Here is a 17,535-nt window from a genome sequence, read left to right as displayed (position 1 = left end):
AGCTCTTGTATTAAAAAAAAAAAAAAAAAAAAAAAAAAACAAAAACGGCCGGGGGGGAAGGGGGAGGGGGAACAAACCAAAAAAAAACCCAAAAACCAACCAAGCATCTTGCTTCTGTGTCGTAAACATCGGTGCAGGGAATGCATTTGGTCCAGAGGTGGAGGGGAGATGATCTGCTCGCGGTTGCCACGGGAGAAAGCCAAAGTGGGGTTTGGGGTGATGCTGGTGGCAGCTGGGAGCGGCAGGGCAGTGGTTGGAAAGGTGATGGTTGGAGGTCATGCTGCGAGATCCGTGGGCCTCGGGGTGCTGGAGGGGCAGCTGTCCTAACCGTGCTACCACCTGCAGCACAGCGGCCTGTGCCCATGGGCCGGAGATGGGCATGGTGCTCTGTGCTCCTCCGCCCTTCATGGGGGCTCTGGGGCTGCAGCTCTGTGCCCTGCCGGAGTCCAGCCCGACAGCCCCAGTCCTTCTGTGCCGATGCCCTTGGGCTGCTTCCTTCACGAGGAGACGGTGAGGCTGCCCAGACGCAGGGCGCCGAGCGGCCCTACATCCCCATTGCTCATCACCCCATCACCGTGCGCTCGCTTGCAGGGTTTTATTGGGAACAGTGCGGCGGCATGCAGGGGCTCACTGTCCCAGGGCCGGCTCCCCGAGGCCCTGCACAGGGCTTCTTTGGTCTACGGCTGAGTCTTGTGCACACACAACAGTCTGTGCTGCGGCTGGTGGCCGCTCCCCATGCGACGCGCTGCTTGCTGTCCGTGTCTCATCCGGCACAGCCCACAGCCGCTCCTGCGCTGCGGTGCCTGCAAAACCACAAAGGCCGGGCTGAGCGCAGCTTTGGCTCAGCACAGGGAGCTCTGGCTGCCCGCCCCGTTCCTCACCTCCTGCCTCCGCCGCCGGCCTCGGCTCACCGCTCGCCTCCGGTCTCCGTTTCAGCACAGGCGACCGCCGCAGACGGAGGGGGATCGTGGCAGCTGGGGGGAACACAAGCGGGCGGTTAAAGCATGGGGACAACAGGAGGTGCGAGGCACGAAGGCCGTGTTTCTCACTCACTTCCCAGCTCCGCCAGGCACTCTGGCTCCCTGAGCTGCTCCTCGTGGACCGAGACAGCCCGGCGGGCGCCCAGCACGGCCAGCCGCGGCGTCAGGTGGTTGTCTGCAATGAGAGACGGCGTCAGAGGACAAAGCGGGGGCCGATGGCGGCCACCGAGGCTCGGTGGTGCTTTGGGTACCTTCAGCAGTGGAGCAGGGCGATGCGGGCGGTGCAGTGCCGGTGGTTGGCTCCCCAGCGGGGCTCCTGCCTGGCCGTGGCAGGCTGCTGCTCCAGGCCTCGTGGCACGCCGGCTGCCCGCTCTGCTCAGGGTTGGCTGAACAACGCCGGAGCTGCTCGCGGCCCAGACCTGTCAGCTCGGCATTCAGCTGCCGCCCCAACGCCTTCCAGGCCGGACTGGGCTCCAATGGACCCCGCAGGGATGCATCTGTGGGGCAGAGCATGAGTGCACAGCCCTGCGACCCCGGTGGATGGATCCACGGCGGGGTGACGGCTCTTGGGTTGGGCATTCTCACCTTGCCCTTTCCCGCTGCTGCCCCACGTACCTGTGGACACGGAGTGCGTGCGAGCCTTCAGGGACGGTGGGGAGTCCGCAGAGCTGTCCACGATGTCCCCTGCAAATGCAGGCCAGTGGCTTCAGGGTGTGGAGCTCATCACCCCATAGCCAACCCAGGGTACACGTGTGAGGATTCTCAGGGTGGGCCCCGGGGATGGAAGAAGGCCCCCTCACCATCTGAACCGGCCTTCTTGATCTCGCTGTCTTTGCTCTGCAATGAAAAAGAGAAATGGTGACAGCTAGAGGGTATGGCAGGTATGCACAGACTGACACAGTGCACAGGAGCCCAAGAGGTGGTCCCCGCTGTAGGGGTCAAGCGATGGGACAAGTGGCTGCGAGCAGTGACAGCACTGCTCTGTGTCATCTGCCCCATGGGACCACCACCTCCACCACCCATGTGGGTGCAGGCTCTGCCCACAAGAAGCTCCAGCCTCACCTGCTGCTTCTTGCTCTCGGTGACCAGGCCCTTGGTGACACCCATGCGGTGCAGCATGATGTGGACACGCTGCTCGAAGGAGTTGGGCAGCTCCCCATCGCTCTTCTCCAGGTGTCTCTTCTGTAGGGCAGAAGGATGTTGGCAGGACAAGGGGTGCACAGGTCTATTGGGGGTGCCAGGGGCACCAGGTACTGCTCAAGGGTCCTCAAGCCCCCACCCTATCCCATCATCACCACCACCACCACCACTCTTGGTGGGAACAGCACCAAGAGCAATGAAAGGGTCACCCAATGTCCCTCCACCACCACTCATGATAGAAACAGCACCTGGCCCAGTGACAGTCATCCAAGAGGACGTTTTGGGACCGGCTGGAGCGATGCTTACCTTGTCCTGCCTGACCCCCAGTGCCTCCTCATCCTCCCCAGGCAGTAGGATGAGGGACTGGGATTTGCCCTCCCTTGAGTACTTGGGCCTGATCCTGCGGGCAGCCTCAGGGGTCTGGCTGTGCTCAGGCTCGGTGCTGAGTGCCCCCTCCTCAGATTTGCTCAGAGCCTTGCCCGGCTCGCCCGCCTTGCTGGGAGCCCGTAAAATGTCACTGAGCATCGACCGCCTGCTCCTGGGGGCCGCCGCACCGCCCTCGGGCTCCTTCTCACACCGTGAGCTCCGGCTGGATTTGGGCTTCTTGAAAGCAAAAAAATTCCCAATTTTCTTCTTGAGGGTGCGAGAGCTGGAGGACGCCAGAGGGGCTGAGCCTGGGCCGCTCTGCAGCACTGTGGGGCTGCTGGAAGAAGCATAGGGAAGGTCAGCACAGGGCTGTGTTTTCCCTAATACCCCCCAAATCATGGATCCTTGCTCTGGCCATTCTCGCCAGGTGCCACCACCACCACCAGGAGCCACGGCCACCAAGAGCCACCACCATCACCACCTCCAGATGCCACCACCGCAGCCTTTCCCAACCCCTGTGCCCATGCAAACACCCCCATGGGGACAGCAGCTCTGCCCCACTGGGTGCCTGGAGCACAATGTGCCATTTCCCCAGCACCTCTTCAGCATTCAGCCAGCACAGCGGGTGAAGACAGCCCAGAGCATGGCCTGCAGGGGCACCATGCGCAGGGACGGATGCGTGCTGGGACCCAGCTGAGGGCTGCAGCCACCCCCACGGCTTACGGCAGCTCCTCGGTGACGAGCCTCTTGGTGAAGAAGTCCTCCAGGCCCTCATCCACGCGGGTGATGCTCCTGTCCTCACTGTTCTCATGGGCCACAGGCTGTACCTGCAGGCAGGCACTGCCTTCAGCCACAGGTGGGGTCTTTGAGCTCTGACATCAGCCAAAAAAACCCCAGTGCACCAAGATCATAGAATCATTAAGGCTAAGGCTATCAAGTCCAATTTCAACCCATCCCCCTATGTGCCTCAGTGCCACATCTACCCCCTGAAGAGCCACTAGCTCCCAAGAAGATTCACTGGGTGCTGGTGCAGGATGGGTGCTGGAACCCACTATCAGAAAGCCCCATCGTGTTGTGACCAGGCTGCATGCCAGTTCCAAGCTCTCCCAAAGCGTTGCCAGGTCTCTGACCCCAGACCCACAGAAAGGAAGCCTTTGGCAGGGGTGTATGCCCCAAGAAAGGGACATCCCTGTCCCCAGCAGGCAATGGAGCTGGTGCTGGGGGAGACCCTGGAGATGAGGCCACCATCTCCGTGCCAGGGCAATGAATTTGTCTGTGGAGGAAGGTCTGCCCCCAGCATGTGGCACAGCATTGGTGGCATTTCTTGATCAGAAGAAGGCACTTCTCCATCAGTGGCCTCAATCCCCAGTGCCTTCTCTTTGTGGCTGGATTTGTGCCTCCCCTTCCTCCCCTAACACCAGTGGCTGTGGCCAGGCTGTTTCTGGTGGGTGGCCAGATACTGCCGCATCTCAGTGCTGAGGGCACAAGCTGGTGCCATTGGGATCCAATCCTGCTTCCACCGACTGCCTTGTGGGCTTTGGGTGCCCCAAAAATCCCTTCCCTGTTCCTCTTGCGTGACGAAACACCCACCAGAGGGTGACAGAGCTGCTGGGGCAGCACCCGGCTGGCTGACAGCCTCCCCACCAGAGCACCCAAAAGTTGCATTTTGCTTCAAGCCCAGCTGGAGGAGAAGGGGACTGCTGCAGGCAGCATCTGCCCAGCACATCCCAGCCTTTTGGGGTTGGCAGAGCCGAGCCCCAGCACCAGCCCAGCGTAGGGCTGCATTTTGCTGCTCATTCCTGAGACACAAGAGCACGTTCAGAGGAGAAGGATGGAGGGAGACGCAGCCCCTGGCTTCTTCCCTGCCTCTGCCCCACCTCCTGCAGTTCTGCATCGCTGATTCATAAACAAGGGGCGAGCGCCCGAGCCCCCGACCCGTCCTCTGAGCTCCGGCACACAACGCACAGAATAATAAAGCAGATGCATCCCACCTCCCTTCATCAGCACAACGAGAGAAAATAATAATCACAATAAAACAACTCGGCACCCATCCACCTTCCCCCCCCCCCCTCCAGCGCTCAGGAATAAGACCCGGCGGCGGTGCTTACGGTGGGCTTGCTGGGCGGCTGCTTGTGCCGGCGGTTGGGCCTGGGCCTGGCTTTGGTGCAGTGCTCCAGCCTCTCCCCGGCGGTCGGCAGGTCCATGAGGGCTTGGGCGGGCGGCGTGCCGGGATGCGCGCCGGCGGAGGGCTCGGCATCCTTTGTGGGAGCGGGACGAGCCTTCCCGGCTGCCGGCAGCTCCAGCTCCGAGAGACCTGGCGAAGGGCGAGAAGCCCACCGGTGGGGAGGGGGGAACGCGCGGCCGCGGCGCTGCTGACGGCGGGGAGAGATTGCGCGTCAGCTGTGCAGCGCAGCCGGGATGGATCCTGCTGCCACGCCGACGGCGCTGCGCGGTCCCCCAGGGATGCAGGGGGAGGGAGGGAGGGATGCTCGGGGACCCTTGCAGTGATGCCCACAGAGCAGGCAGCGGCAGCTGCCAGATCCCGATGTTTTCCTCTGATGCCTGGTTAGGGTTTGGGGGAGAGGGCTGGGTCGCGGCCGGTAGGCTTGCTTTGGGTCTGCCTCCCTTCCATGTGCTGTCCCAGCACTCTCTGGTTACACTCAATATGGGTTATTTGGGATGTTGGGGGTCCATGTGCATGCAAGGCTTTGGGGAGCTCCAGCAGGCACCGCAGCACCCAATGTCACCCAAAGGCCATGTGCCTTCTCCAGCACCCCCCATCCAAGGTCCTGCCATGCTCCAGCTGCCCCCAGCCAGCCCACACGTGGCAGCCGGTTGTACCCCACAAAATATGCCAGCACAGCTCATCGCCCTGCAGCACTCACTCATGGGCGACCCCCCCTTCCATGCAAAGCCCCCTGGATGCAATCCCTGTGACCCAAATGGAGACACGGACGCCTCCCGAGACGTCCTCAAACCTCCCACCCCTGCCAGCATCCCTGGAAGGGAGCTCAGGGCATCCTCCCACACCGAGTCAGCCAGGCATTGCAGCACCATGGCACCCCAAATTAATGGTGTGAGCCCCCTGCGCTGCGCCCTTACTTCTCACAGTCAGCGTGGGCCGAATGCTCCTGAAGTGTTTGTTTTTCCTCCGCAGAGCCATCTTGTACTGCAAGGAGACAAGGGAGGAGGGAGCCTGTAGTGGTTTGCAGTCACCAGTGGTGTGGGGACAGCCAAGGAGGCCATGGGGGACATGTGGTTTGGGGACGTGGCTGTGTTCCATCGCCATGATGTTCATCATAGAATCAGTCATCAAATGTCTGAGGTTGAAAGGAACCTCTAAAGCCCATTATGCTCCAACTCCCTGCTGGGGAGGGCTGGCTGCCCCCTGCCCCCAGCTCAGGCTGCCCAGAGCCCATCCATGTCCTGGGGCAACTCCAGGCATGGGCACGCACAGCTCTGGGCAGCAGTGCCAGTGCCTCACTGCCCTCTGAGTGAAGGATTTCCTCCTGACATCTAACCTGCTTCTCCCCTCTGTTAGTTTAAAGCCATCTTCTCTTGTTCTATCACTATCAGGCCCTGTAGAAGATTGGATCCCTTCCTGCTTGTAGGCTTCCCTCAAGTACAGGAAGGCTGCTGTGAGGTCTCCCCAGTGCCTTCTCTACTCCAAGCTAAACAGCCCAACCCCTCATCCTTTCTTCATAGGAGAGGTGCTCCAGCCCTCTGAGCATCACCACAGGTCATCCATCGTTCATGGATCACCCATCACCACCATGGGTTATCCATCATCACGGATCATCCAGCACCCTGCTGGGACGATGGGACTCGGCCACCTCTGCCCCATAATCACCCCTCCACCCCCAAGGCTGCACCCTTTGCACTGGCCCAGCTCATCCCTGGAACCCAAATAACCCACCCACATGGCCAAGGTGCCAGACCCCACGTCACCTACGTGCTATGGGTGCCAGGAGGGATGGGAGCAGCGTGGGACATGGCAGGGATGTGCCCCAGGTGCCACAGGCTGCCTGAGCCTGCAGAGGCAGCGACTCTAAGCCTAGCATCATCCCTTAAGGCGGATAAAAGCCCGTGGGTACTGTCATGCAGCAGCGGGGTCACTGGGACGGAGCCCTACCTCCTCCGTTGTGAAGCCTCTCTCGGTGAGCTCCGAGGGGTTCCTGCCCCGTGCCGGCACAGCAGCATCATCCTCAGCAGGCTCCAGGAGGTCCGGCCCATGCGTGGGGAGGCTCTCTGCCTAAAACCATTAGGAAGCGCTTAAATTATCCCTCTCGCTGCAGTGCTGCTCTGCTCCCTGCCCGCGGCTGGGATTTGCGGGGGATTTAGGGCTGATTAGCTGGCTGCAGAGCTCGGGTGCTCCTGGCCCAGGTGCCGGGTCCATCCTACACCCAGCACGCTTCTCCATGGGGTGTGGAGGAGCCATGAAACCTTAACTCTGCTGCAGCCACGCTGGGAGAAGATGACCCTGGAGGATCCACAGCCTGGTGGGGATCATTTCGCTTTGTGGATAGCAGATCAATGCTCATCGTGCTCAGGTGGTGCCTGCTCAGAGCCCCCCGTGCCACATCTTCCCTGTGGGGACACATGGACACTCACCAGCTTGCACTGAGCAGCCATCAGATCTCCCAGGACAGCATCCACGATGCAGTCGGCCACAGCAGCGGTGACGGACAGCTTGATCTCACTGGGAGCAGGGAGAGATGTGTCAGGGGTGCCATAGGACCCCATGCAGCAAGGCGAGATGGAGCCCACAGCCCTCCCACCACGACGCTCCAGCAGGAACATCACCCCGTGGCCAAACCCCAAACCGGATCCAAGGATGGAGCATCACGTTGTTGGAGTTTCTCCAGTCCCCATCCCCAGTGTGCCAACCAAAGGCACAACACCCATACTTCAGCTTGCTGAAGACGTCGGTGACCATCTGGTCCAGGATGGCGCTGAGGTTGAGGTGCTCCTGGAGGTGGATGCGCTCTGACATAGCGTTGACCAGCTGGTCCCTCGCCCCGCTCTTCTGCACTATGGGGGGGCACAGGTTATGCGCTGCGTCCAGCACCGCCTGCATGATGGCCTGGGGAGGAAAGGGGCGTTTGGGGCAGCTCAACAGGAGCTGTGTTCTCCTGCTTATTCCAGGAGACGCCGTGGATGTGGTGGAGGTGGTAAAAAGGGACGTGTCCTTGGATCTTTGTACTGGGTGGATGAGCATCCCAGCCCAGCAGCTCCCCACGTGTTCCCACCTGGATTTCCCGGCCGCAGGTCTGCGATGCTTCCTCCACCAGGCACTCCAGCTTGTGCTGCAGCTTGCCGCTCTGGTGTGGGGCATTCCCTGCTTCGTACAACATGGGCAAGATCTGTGGTGAGGAGAGAGAACCCGTGAGTCATCCATCCCATGGCACCCTGGCTCTGCTTGGCCTTGGGAAGCATACACCCATGGAAAAGCGTTGGCAGGTGATCTGTTGGGGTTTCCATTGGTGCTGTCCTGCTTTATCTCCCTACAGCCCCAGAAGCAAGGACAGGAGATGCGTTGGATGGAACTCTTGGCAGCTCAATCTAGTGGCCGGCAACTCTGCCTAAGGCAGCAGGTTGGAACTGGATGATCTTCAAGGTCCCTTCCAGCCTAAACCATCTTACCATCCTATGCAGGTGAGGGTTTGAGGACTTGTTACAGAGGGAAGTTCCAAATTCTGTAGCTCTTCCCGAATATTTTGCAAGCACTCGCTCACACACAGCCGTCGTGCTGACGATAGCAATAGGCACTGGCTGCCAGTTAATTATGCCATCAATGAATCAATAAACCACTTTGATATGAACATAAATCCCACAGGCCAAGCGTTTTCTCGTTGTCCTCATGCAGACTCACACTGACGGCCAGGTTAGCATTCCTGATGGCTTCCTCAGCACAGAGGATGTCTGCCTCCATCTCCCTGCCCGGGCAGGAGCTCAGGATGTCGACGTGTTTCTGCACACTCGAGCAGATCTCATTCACCATCTGCAGCGCAGAGGAGCCGTATCACCAGCCAGTCCCCATTGCCTCCCAGAGGAGCGTGTGGTGGAGACGAGGGAACGTTGAGGGTGATGGAGGATGACGGATGGGGCAACGCTCACCTGTTCAGAGGAGGAGGTCAGGATGCCCTGCTGCAGCCGGAAGGTCTGCGTGGGCAGGGCGCGCCGTGTCTGGTTCCTCGCCAAGCAGGACTGGAGCTGCGGAGTGCAGGTGGCCGTGAGCAGCCAAACCCAAGCCCCGGTCCCCACCCCAACCCTCTGTCCCACCTTGTGCACAGCCTCCTCTGTCCTCTCGGGGTTGCTCCGGTACGCCTGTGCCACATCGCTCATTGGCAAGGGCATGGATTTGAGGGTGTAGTTCCTGCCAGACAGAGGTGGGGTGAGCGGAGAGCGCTGCCCCAAGGGCACGGACCCCAGCAGGGCAGCCCGCTGGGACACAATCCCCTGCGGGTCCTAGGAAAGCTGGATCCCAACCAGCCCCAGAGCTCTGGATGCCACCATCACTGCACACAACCCGCTGGTACTTCGTGTGATGCTTTTGGAGACAAGAGCCCCTGGGGACAGTGACATCCTGGTGCATGGTGACAGCTGGCTGGGAGAACCACACTGCTCCATCCTTACCTCTCCAAAGCCTGAGCCACCTCCAGGAGTCCGAGGGCAGTGGTGTTGTTCCTGTCCCACACCACGGTCCTGAGAAGAGGACAGGAATGAGCCTGGCAAGCAGGACATCAGCCTTGCACGTGACCTCTCACTTGCAGCTGCTGTCTCTCTGCATGCAGGATTTAGTCCAAAAGTGACATTTTAGGAACTGAATGACAGAGCAGAGTGGGACAGTAACTGCATGAGTCTAGCTGTAGCCTGCTGGGCTGTACAGAAGCAAAAAGCTGGCACACGATGGTGCAGGGCCACTATGTAGGGATGCTATTCAGCTGCTCTTCTGCCCTTTGTATGTCACATATTTGTCACCAGCACCACCAGCTGGCTGGTACAAAACAAAGATCTGGCCACAGCTCCTGCCCACTGGCCAGGAACTGTGCAGGGCCAGGTCTGTGGTCACAAGGAGCATCCTCCAGTGGCTTTGGCATCTCAACCACAGCCACCACCGTGCAAAGCACACCAAAGGAGGAGGTATGCATAGCCCTGCTGCTACCTGAGCTTCGTATTGATCTGCAGAGCCTTGGCCAACATCTTGGCACCGGTGTCCCCCATGGCGTTGCCGCTGATGTCCAGTGTGGTCAGGCTGGTGTTGCTGCCCAGGGCGCTCAGCAGGACGTTGGTGCCCAGCTTGAGGCGTGACTCGGCCACAGACAGGGAATGGAGGGGCTGAGTGGGGGAACAGGAAGGGAAACGTGGCTGTCACAGTCACAGCACACCTGGGTGATCATCCCTGCCCTGTGCAGGCTGCTGGCTGCCATAGCAGCCCACGCTACGCCAGCATCCAAAAAGCACACGCCAACATCCAAGAGCAATGAGTGCTCAGGATGCGCTGAGGATTGAGCCCAAGTGCCTGGCAGGGAGGAGGAAAGAGGCGGTTGTGGGAAGCTGGATGACAGCCAGGTCACACCATGCGTTTCCTCTGCGCCTTCAGACAGGCACGGGCTCTCCTGCTTCCCTCTCCCACCTTCCAAACAGAAGCTTTCGCTTCTCCATCTGAGCATCTGCTTTGGATGGAGGAAGAGAAAAGCAAAGCTCAGACAGTGGTAGAGGAGAGGGATCAACGCTCCCACCCCATGCTCGATGGAGCCCGGCCGGCATGCTGGGTGCACCTGGGATGGATGTTGCTTGGAAACTGAGGACAGGAACACGGGGGGTGGTTGGGACACGCTGTACTCACACAGTCATCCTCCTGGGTCAGCTGGACGATGCGGTGCAGGACATCCAGCAGCCCATCCCTGTGGGGGAGGCAGGAGGTAATGCATGCACCCACGGGTGCTGGGTCAGTCAGCAGAGCCAGCCCTTCTCCTCCTGCCCACACTGGGTGAAGATGTGGTCCTACAGGGATTGGGCTTCCCGTTGTGTTTCCAAGGGATGGGTAGGGGATGACTGACATTCCCCACCAACCCAGGGCCCGGATGAGGATGGAGACCTGAGATGGATGCATGGTGGCAGAGGAGATCTCAGCCCAGGGACAAAGCACTGCAGGTGGCACTCACTTGGATTTGATGTTGAAGTTTTTTCCCAGAGAGACGTGCCGGATGGACTTGCTTCTGCCAATGGACAGCACCAGCGTCACCATATCAGAGTCAAAGCCTGTGGGCACAGACAGCCAAAGGGATACATGGCTTCACAGAGCCCATAAATACATCTTAGCTGGAGAGTTTGTGAGGGCAGCAAGCCTTTGAAATAGGTGTGCAGCTCTGGGGGTGAGGTGCCTGCTGGGACACTGCTCATCTTCTACAAGCTGAGGAGCAGCCCAAGGCAGGACAACTTGGGTGAGGAAAGGGCAACCCACCGTTGTCAGACAGATCCAGGTCGCTGATGGCAGTGGCATCGGGAATGAGGTCCTGGATGACCTGAGCTCCTGCCGACCTCAGCTTGGAACAAACAGCAAGACGTCAGTACAAGGGGAGCCCTGCGAATGAGAGGCTGCCGTCGGGACGGTCACTTGGCCCCACGGTGTGCAGGGCATGGACATATGGCACCCATGGGTGCTTGCCCTCACCTCGCAGCTGCTAAGATCCAGGTGCAGGTCGCTGATGTGGCTGTTGTACGCCAGTCCTTGCAGCATAGCCCTAAAAAGTCACCAAAGCCACCCTCAGTATGAGCAACACAGGCTCTGCCCCTCACGGCCCCATCCAGCATCCCTGAAAGACTCCAAGTGTGATCACCAGGACCAACGTCCACCCCAAATCCGTCCACCCCCCACCAGCAGATCCCAATTCCAATCCCACCCCATACCTGACAGCATCTGGAGGCAGCTTGGTCCCCGCCATGGAGATGTGCCTGAGTGCACAGGCCTGACTGAAGAACTGCTTGACACTGGGAGAGATGGTTTTCACCCTTCTGGAAAGGAAGGACACAGAATGGCATCATCTGCCATCACTGGCTCCCCACTCCACCTCATGGCCCAGGGCTCACCGATGTGAGTACATGTTTTTGGAGAGATCCAGATGGACCAGGCTGGCACAGCATCCATGGACCAGTGCCCCAAAGAGCTGCAGAATGGCATCAAGGAGAAATCAGACAGAGTACAATCCCAAAATGGACCAGAAAGGGAAGAGTGGCGATGAACCCCCATGGAGAAAATCAGCTCCAAGCTTCTCCATGAGGCCACAGCACGGGATTTGGACTCACGGTGTCCAGAGAGCAGTCAGTGGCAGCCAGGCTGAGGTGTGTGAGCGAGCTGCACCGGCCCAGGAGGCTCTGCAAGCTCTGGAAGAGAGAAGGTCAGCATCACCCAGGACCACGCTTTCCATCCCAACAACCCCAGCACTGATGGTCCCAGGTGCTTCCTTGCTCCTGGTGGCATCTCCCACCCCATGCTCACACTGGTGTCCTCCATGGCCAGGCTGCCAGGGTTCCCTGAGAGGTCCATGTGCCGGAGAGAGGAGCTGATGGCTTCGTTGGCTGCGAGTGCCTGGCACAGCGCGCTCATCCCTGCTTGGGTGGAGGGAGAGATGGGTTCGGGCAGTAGGACATGGCATCCCACATCATCACATCCTCACAAGGCTCCTCAGAGCCTCTCCAGGAGTTCTGCTTGGCTGTACCTTTAGCAGTAAGCGTTGTCCTGGCCAAGTTGAGGCTCTGCAGGCCCCTGGGTCTCTCCTGAAAGAGCCGGCTGAAAGCAATTATCCCTGGGGAGAACAGAACAAGCCCTCAATGCCTGCCAGCACAAGCAAGCACCCACATCATGTGGAAGTTGGGCATTGTGGGTACCACCACGGGCAAAGGGTTGCCCAGAGAGCTGGTGCTTCCCCATCCCTGCAGACAGCCAAGGTCAGGCTGCACGGCTCTGAGCACTGATGGAGCTGTGGGTGACCCCCCTCAGTGCAGGGAGTGGGACCAGCTGGCCTTTAACATCCCTTCCAACTCAAACCACTCCATGACGGGTGAAGGGCTGGGATGTGGGATCAAACCACAGCTTGTGTGGGCTTGGATTCACCCCATGGAGTACCTCTGTCTTCCAGCTGGTTGCCAGCGAGGTTGATGGTGTGCAGGACAGACTCGGGATGTCTGCTGAGGGCCTGAGCCATCCTTTGAGCAAAGTCACTGTGGAGAGGAGGACACCCACCCCATAGAATTACCAATCAATAACGGAGCCTTCTGAGGGCAGGGGATGGGGCATCCAATCCCTGTGCAGGGCTGTAGGTCACCAAGAGACCTCCCCTCATCTTCCTCTGCTCTGCGCCAAACAGACCCAGAGCCCTCAGCTCTCTCATACACAGTGCCCTCAGATCCCTCCCCATCTCACAGCCCTCCTTTGGAGGCTCTCTAACAACTGTATGTCTTTGTATCGAGGTGCCCAGGCTGCACTGCGGAGGTGAGGACTCCCCTTACCCCCTCAGCCCACTGTTCTCCAGCACCAGCTCCTCCAGCATCACCGACTTGCTCAGCATGTAGAGCAGCTGCTCGGCGATCTCCTGGTTCTGCAAGGGCACAAAGCTGCTCAGTTCCCAGCCCTGAGGGCAGACCAGCTCCCCGTGCGGACACTCACCAGCCTGAAGTCCTTGCAGGAGAGCTTTGTGAACCACAGGTTGAAGGACAAGGCGGCCACGCTGAGCGCCACGTCCCTGTGGGGTGACAGAGTGCTGCAGCCCCCCACATCCATCCCCAAGCACGTGGCTCCGACCCACGTGAGAGCAGAGACGGGGGCAGGTGGCAGGGCTCATGCAGAGCTTCGCATCTGTGAGCAGAGCCGGCTGCTTTGCATAGGGAAACGCCCGAGTGGTGCGAGCCTTCAGCTCACACCTCAGCACAGGGCTGCCAGGCTCATGTAAGGGCTCAAAGCGAAGGCTGCCCAGCCTCCTGCCCCATGGGACGGGGCTGCCGGCTGCGTGGGCTCAGAGGAAGCAAGCAGAGATTGCAGATGCGTGCTGAGGATGGGGACGAGGCGGTGCTGCAGAGGGACTCACCTGCTCTCCAGGTGGCTGAAGTCCAGCAGGTTGAACTCCCGGCAGTCTTGGCCGTGGTAGATGTTGTCCACATCCTGCTCAAGGGACAGACGTACAGAAGGGGCTCAGTGCCACTCCTGCACCTTCAGTGCCCCGCAGACACAGATGTCCCCTGAGACTCAAGGCACGTGTCCCAAATGGATGGGAACCTTCACCACTGCTTGGTGGCTCCCTGGCCCTGGATATTGGCCAGAAGAAGCCAGAGGGAAATAGGAATCGCTGTGGTGGAAATGGGGACTCGGGGTGGTCACTGTGCGCCAGGACAAGGGGACAGCTTGACCTCAACTGTCTCCAAGGATGGGGCATCCATCTTGTGGGCACCCTATTGACCTGCACTGGTCCCTGCACAGCTGTCCCATGGATTGCTCTCCATGGGGATGCTGGGATGTCCCCAGCCCTGCAAGGAACCCAGGGGGATCCCACCTCATCCCATTCCCCTGCCCTCCCAGCACGTTGGGATGCTCTGTGGTGGGGGGAGGCTCACCCACTGGATCTCCTCACGGAAGGCAAAGCCGTTGTAATCACATAACGCAGCGTACGTCTCCGAAAAGCCACCTGCAAAGAGAAGGCAGCATTGCCAGCAGTGCTTCCCAAGGAAACACGCAAAGGACCCCTGAGATGGGCAGAAAGCAGGAGAAGGAAGGCAGGGCTCTCCTGTCCCTCTTTAGTGGAACCAGAGCATCCTGTCTGGTCCATAGCTGCGTTGATGGGGAGGGTGGCACCCTGGCTCTCCATCCTTGCATGCCCTGTCCCTTTTTTGCTGCCCCATGGGACGGGCTGTGTGCTTACCACAGGGCCCCTGGTTGCTCTGCAGCATTTCCTCCAGCGAATCTGTGACCATCCGGATCCTCTCGTACAGGTTGGGGGGTGAGTTCTTGAGCAGTGTCCTGGAGAAGGGCAGGAGGGCATGCTGGGGGGCTGGCAGGGCATCCCCACCAGCTATGAGCCCTGTGCCAAGCTCAGATGGTGACCAGAAACATTTGTCCCAATGTGATTGAGTGATAGGATGGAACAGGGCACTCATTTGGCCTCCATCAGTGTGGCTTTCTCCTAGTGCAAGGACCCAGCCTATATTTTGGATCTTTCTGAGCAAATAGGTGACACGACCCATCGGATGCGTACATGACAAACCCTGAGGAGCAGGGGAGCCTTACCCAGGGGATGAGTCTGGAAAGACCTTCTTAAGTGACATGGTGACATGGACAACGACTTGCTCCAAGTCATCGAAGGACATGAGCCGGAAGGCGTACGAGGATGTATCTGTTTCTATGGCAACCTGCAGAGTTGTCCAAAGGATGGGAGATGCCTGGGAATGCTGGCAGTGTCCCTGAGCCCTCAGGCACGGCAGTGACAGCAGCCAGGCACTCGCCTTTGCTCATCATCCCCTCTGCCTGCACCGGCTGGGGCTGAGAGCACCAGGTGGATGGGATGAACTGTGTTAAAGATGACGTGATGTGCCAGAATAAGGCATCAGAACCCCAGGTTCAGTATAAAAGCAGCCCCAAACAGGGAGGGAAGAGTGCTTAACCTGCAGCAGCTGCAGGATGATGCTGGTTTAGTGCCCAAGGTCCCGCAGCCATTCATCTGCAAGAAATCCCCCTGCCCCCTTGCTACACCGAGCAGCCCCCAATGAAGTTTTCCTCCCTGAATTTCTCTAATTGGGTTTCCAGGCCTTTTTTTAGCTTTCGGCTCCTCCCAGATCCCATGGCAACGCTCTCTCTGATTTAATTACAGGCTGGCTGAGCCGCAGGAGGAAGACACGGCGATCTGCTGGGACCGCCTGCGGGCTGCTCGGTGCTCCCGAGCCAAGCACAGGTGCTGGGCTTTCTGCTCTCTCCCCGAGCTCAGATCTGCAGCCTGCTGCTAGGGCCCAGGCAGGAGCCCCATTTAGAGCTGGAACAACGCTTTAACGAGCAATGCTCCTTTCTGACAACATTTTAAAGAGCAAAATGAAGATTGGATGCCAACGGGGACCACAGCCCCGCGTTCGGCTGAGGCGTCCCATGGAGAGCGCCCCGCTCCTCTCCGCGCTCCGTCCCCGCTGCATTGCCGCCCGGCTCTAAGAGGATTAGCGGGGTTTAAAACACACTCTGGCTAAATTTGGCCTCGCCTGGGTTAAGCCAGCCACACTTTATCACCTTGTCCCCACCGAACAGGAGCAGCCGTCACAGCCGGGGCTGCAGCCATGCTTGTCCCCAGCCCCATGGGGTCCCCCTGCGGTGCCACTCACCACGCTGGGCTCTCGCACAGTGATGTCCCTCACCTCCAGGAAGCTGAAGCTGCTGTGCACCTGCAGGAGGGGAGCACTGGAGCAGCACAGCGTGGATGGATGGGACCCGTCCTCTGCCCCATGCCAGCCCCCCGTTTCCCCCATCCCACCCCACACTGCAGCCCAGGGGCTCTCCTGACTGAGCTCAGAACTCACCCTGACCGGCAGCACAGCCAGCAGCACGTAGGCTCGCCAGGGTGTCAGCACCTAGATAGGGGGAAATCAGTGTGATGGATGCAAACGATGCAGACTGCAGTAGTCTCCCCCCACGTGGATTTTAGGCCCTGTTTCAGGCTAAATGCAAAGGGACACCACATGGGACTCTGCACCTACCAAAATGAAGTCGTCATACTTGGATTTCACCTGCAGCTGCACGCTTTTGAGCAGGAGGATCTGCTTTGCCCCCAGGGAGGCGGCGATGCCCTCTGTAAGGATTGTGATACGAGTTACCCTCGTATGGCTGCCCTGCATGCCCACAGCAATCCTCTCCCCCCCATGCCAGGAGGCAGCACCGAAGGCACACATACCATTGGCATCCAGCTCCCCTGACCCACAGCAGCACCCCATTGCATCCTTCCAGGTGGGCCATAACCCCACCAAACCATCCCTGCTCACCAGTGGGATGCAGAACCACACTGTCCTACACTGATCCTGTCTAGCTGAGCCCTGCCCTCCCTGTGGGACGCCCAGAATTGAGTTCTGCCCATGCGTTCCTTTGGAAACCCCCTTGGCCACAACATGCATCAGTCACTGCACGTGCTGGCCCTGTTGTGTTTGCAATCTTTGTCTCCGTTGCTCAGAGGCGGACGGCAGCACCACGAGCACAACCCCCATGCAAAGCAGCCAGAGCTGTGGTGGTGACACTGAGCCCTGCTGCTGGCAGAGCTCCTGCACCCACAGCTCCTCTGTCAAAGCTCTCGCTTGGCTTTCGCGTCCCTGCGCTGCATGGTTTCACCCAGCCCCATCTCTGCACACCCATCCCGTAGGGGTGGGTTTCTATCTGTGTCCATGGGGACTCTGCTGTCTTGGTCAGCACCCAAGGAAGGCAAAAGCAGCACATACAGGTCCCCATTGCATCATTGCTTCTGCAGCCCTCCCTGCCCCCCTGGGAACCCCACCACCAACAAACCCCGATGGCCAGTGGGAGCTGCACAGAAGCACATCCTTGAGATTGCAGCCTGGCTTTTCGGGGACACTTTTGGCCTCAGCAGCGTCCTCAACAAGCAAGGTTTGGCAAGCACAAGCGAACCTGCTCAGAACTCCCTAAGATGTGGCCGCGGGCCATGAGGAGCAGAAAGCAGCTCTGCCACCCCCAGTGCAGCCGTGGGCTCGAGGAGGCCTTGTGCCACCAGTGACCCACAGCACAGCATCGCTTACCTTGCAGCTCAGCAGGGATCCCCCCGGGGCACACGGCCATGGCGGGGCGAGCGGTGGGGTCAGGGCAGCATCTTCCAGCACAGCCCCCGCTCAGTGCTGGGAGGAAGCACTGAGGTTACCGATTGGCAGCACCTCCTCCCCCTCGCTGCACTCGGTGCCTCTTCCTGCCCCGTCAGGCAAGATTTACCCAACCAGCAAGAGATGAGAGATGAGAGCGACGGAGCCTGCAGCCCACGCAGCACCCTGAGAGCGAGACCCTGAGAGCATCTCTGAGCTC

At 59.7% G+C, this 17,535-nt stretch overlaps 1 protein-coding gene across 4 annotated transcripts; it reads right to left on the bottom strand.

The window, feature by feature from the left end:
• Nucleotides 1–53: 53 nt before the first annotated feature.
• Nucleotides 54–17,346, bottom strand: CARMIL2 (capping protein regulator and myosin 1 linker 2). Of its 4 annotated transcripts, none has more exons than XM_042886078.1 (40): nucleotides 17,259–17,346; nucleotides 16,215–16,306; nucleotides 16,038–16,088; nucleotides 15,843–15,902; nucleotides 14,767–14,888; nucleotides 14,402–14,499; nucleotides 14,097–14,167; nucleotides 13,574–13,647; nucleotides 13,156–13,231; nucleotides 12,999–13,087; nucleotides 12,616–12,710; nucleotides 12,209–12,295; nucleotides 11,989–12,101; nucleotides 11,796–11,873; nucleotides 11,580–11,656; nucleotides 11,400–11,504; nucleotides 11,164–11,233; nucleotides 10,954–11,035; nucleotides 10,655–10,751; nucleotides 10,336–10,393; nucleotides 9,652–9,824; nucleotides 9,123–9,191; nucleotides 8,769–8,862; nucleotides 8,604–8,699; nucleotides 8,359–8,487; nucleotides 7,736–7,849; nucleotides 7,394–7,569; nucleotides 7,098–7,185; nucleotides 6,619–6,738; nucleotides 5,589–5,655; nucleotides 4,595–4,800; nucleotides 3,210–3,313; nucleotides 2,427–2,823; nucleotides 2,043–2,162; nucleotides 1,781–1,817; nucleotides 1,596–1,664; nucleotides 1,232–1,477; nucleotides 1,054–1,155; nucleotides 882–974; nucleotides 54–803 (listed from the first exon to the last, which is right to left on the bottom strand). In XM_042886078.1, exons 1-40 carry the CDS (start codon nucleotides 17,296–17,298, stop codon nucleotides 628–630), a joined length of 4,311 nt encoding a protein of 1,436 aa, XP_042742012.1. In that variant the 5' UTR covers nucleotides 17,299–17,346; the 3' UTR covers nucleotides 54–627. The 4 variants fall into 4 exon arrangements, with proteins under 4 accessions (XP_042742012.1, XP_042742014.1, XP_042742013.1 ...); XM_042886080.1 differs by having other exon boundaries at nucleotides 2,427–2,820; XM_042886079.1 differs by having other exon boundaries at nucleotides 11,989–12,098.
• Nucleotides 17,347–17,535: the final 189 nt, after the last annotated feature.

Source organism: Lagopus leucura, unplaced genomic scaffold (assembly GCF_019238085.1).
Source record: "Lagopus leucura isolate 7727_CA_CO unplaced genomic scaffold, USGS_WTPT01 Super-Scaffold_100054, whole genome shotgun sequence".
NCBI lineage: Eukaryota > Metazoa > Chordata > Aves > Galliformes > Phasianidae > Lagopus > Lagopus leucura.
The sequence above is the reverse complement of the archived record's forward strand: the minus strand, read 5'-3'. Positions and strand labels throughout refer to the sequence as shown.

Excerpts from the sequence above, each read along its gene's own strand:
- CARMIL2 (XM_042886078.1), bottom strand. The coding sequence starts at position 17,298 with ATGGCCGTGTGCCCCGGGGGGATCCCTGCTGAGCTGCAAG. Across the intron at positions 12,102-12,208 it reads GACAACGCTTACTGCTAAAG|CAGGGATGAGCGCGCTGTGC; the intron begins GTACAGCCAAGC and ends CCTCCACCCAAG. Across the intron at positions 1,818-2,042 it reads CCGAGAGCAAGAAGCAGCAG|AGCAAAGACAGCGAGATCAA; the intron begins GTGAGGCTGGAG and ends TTTTCATTGCAG.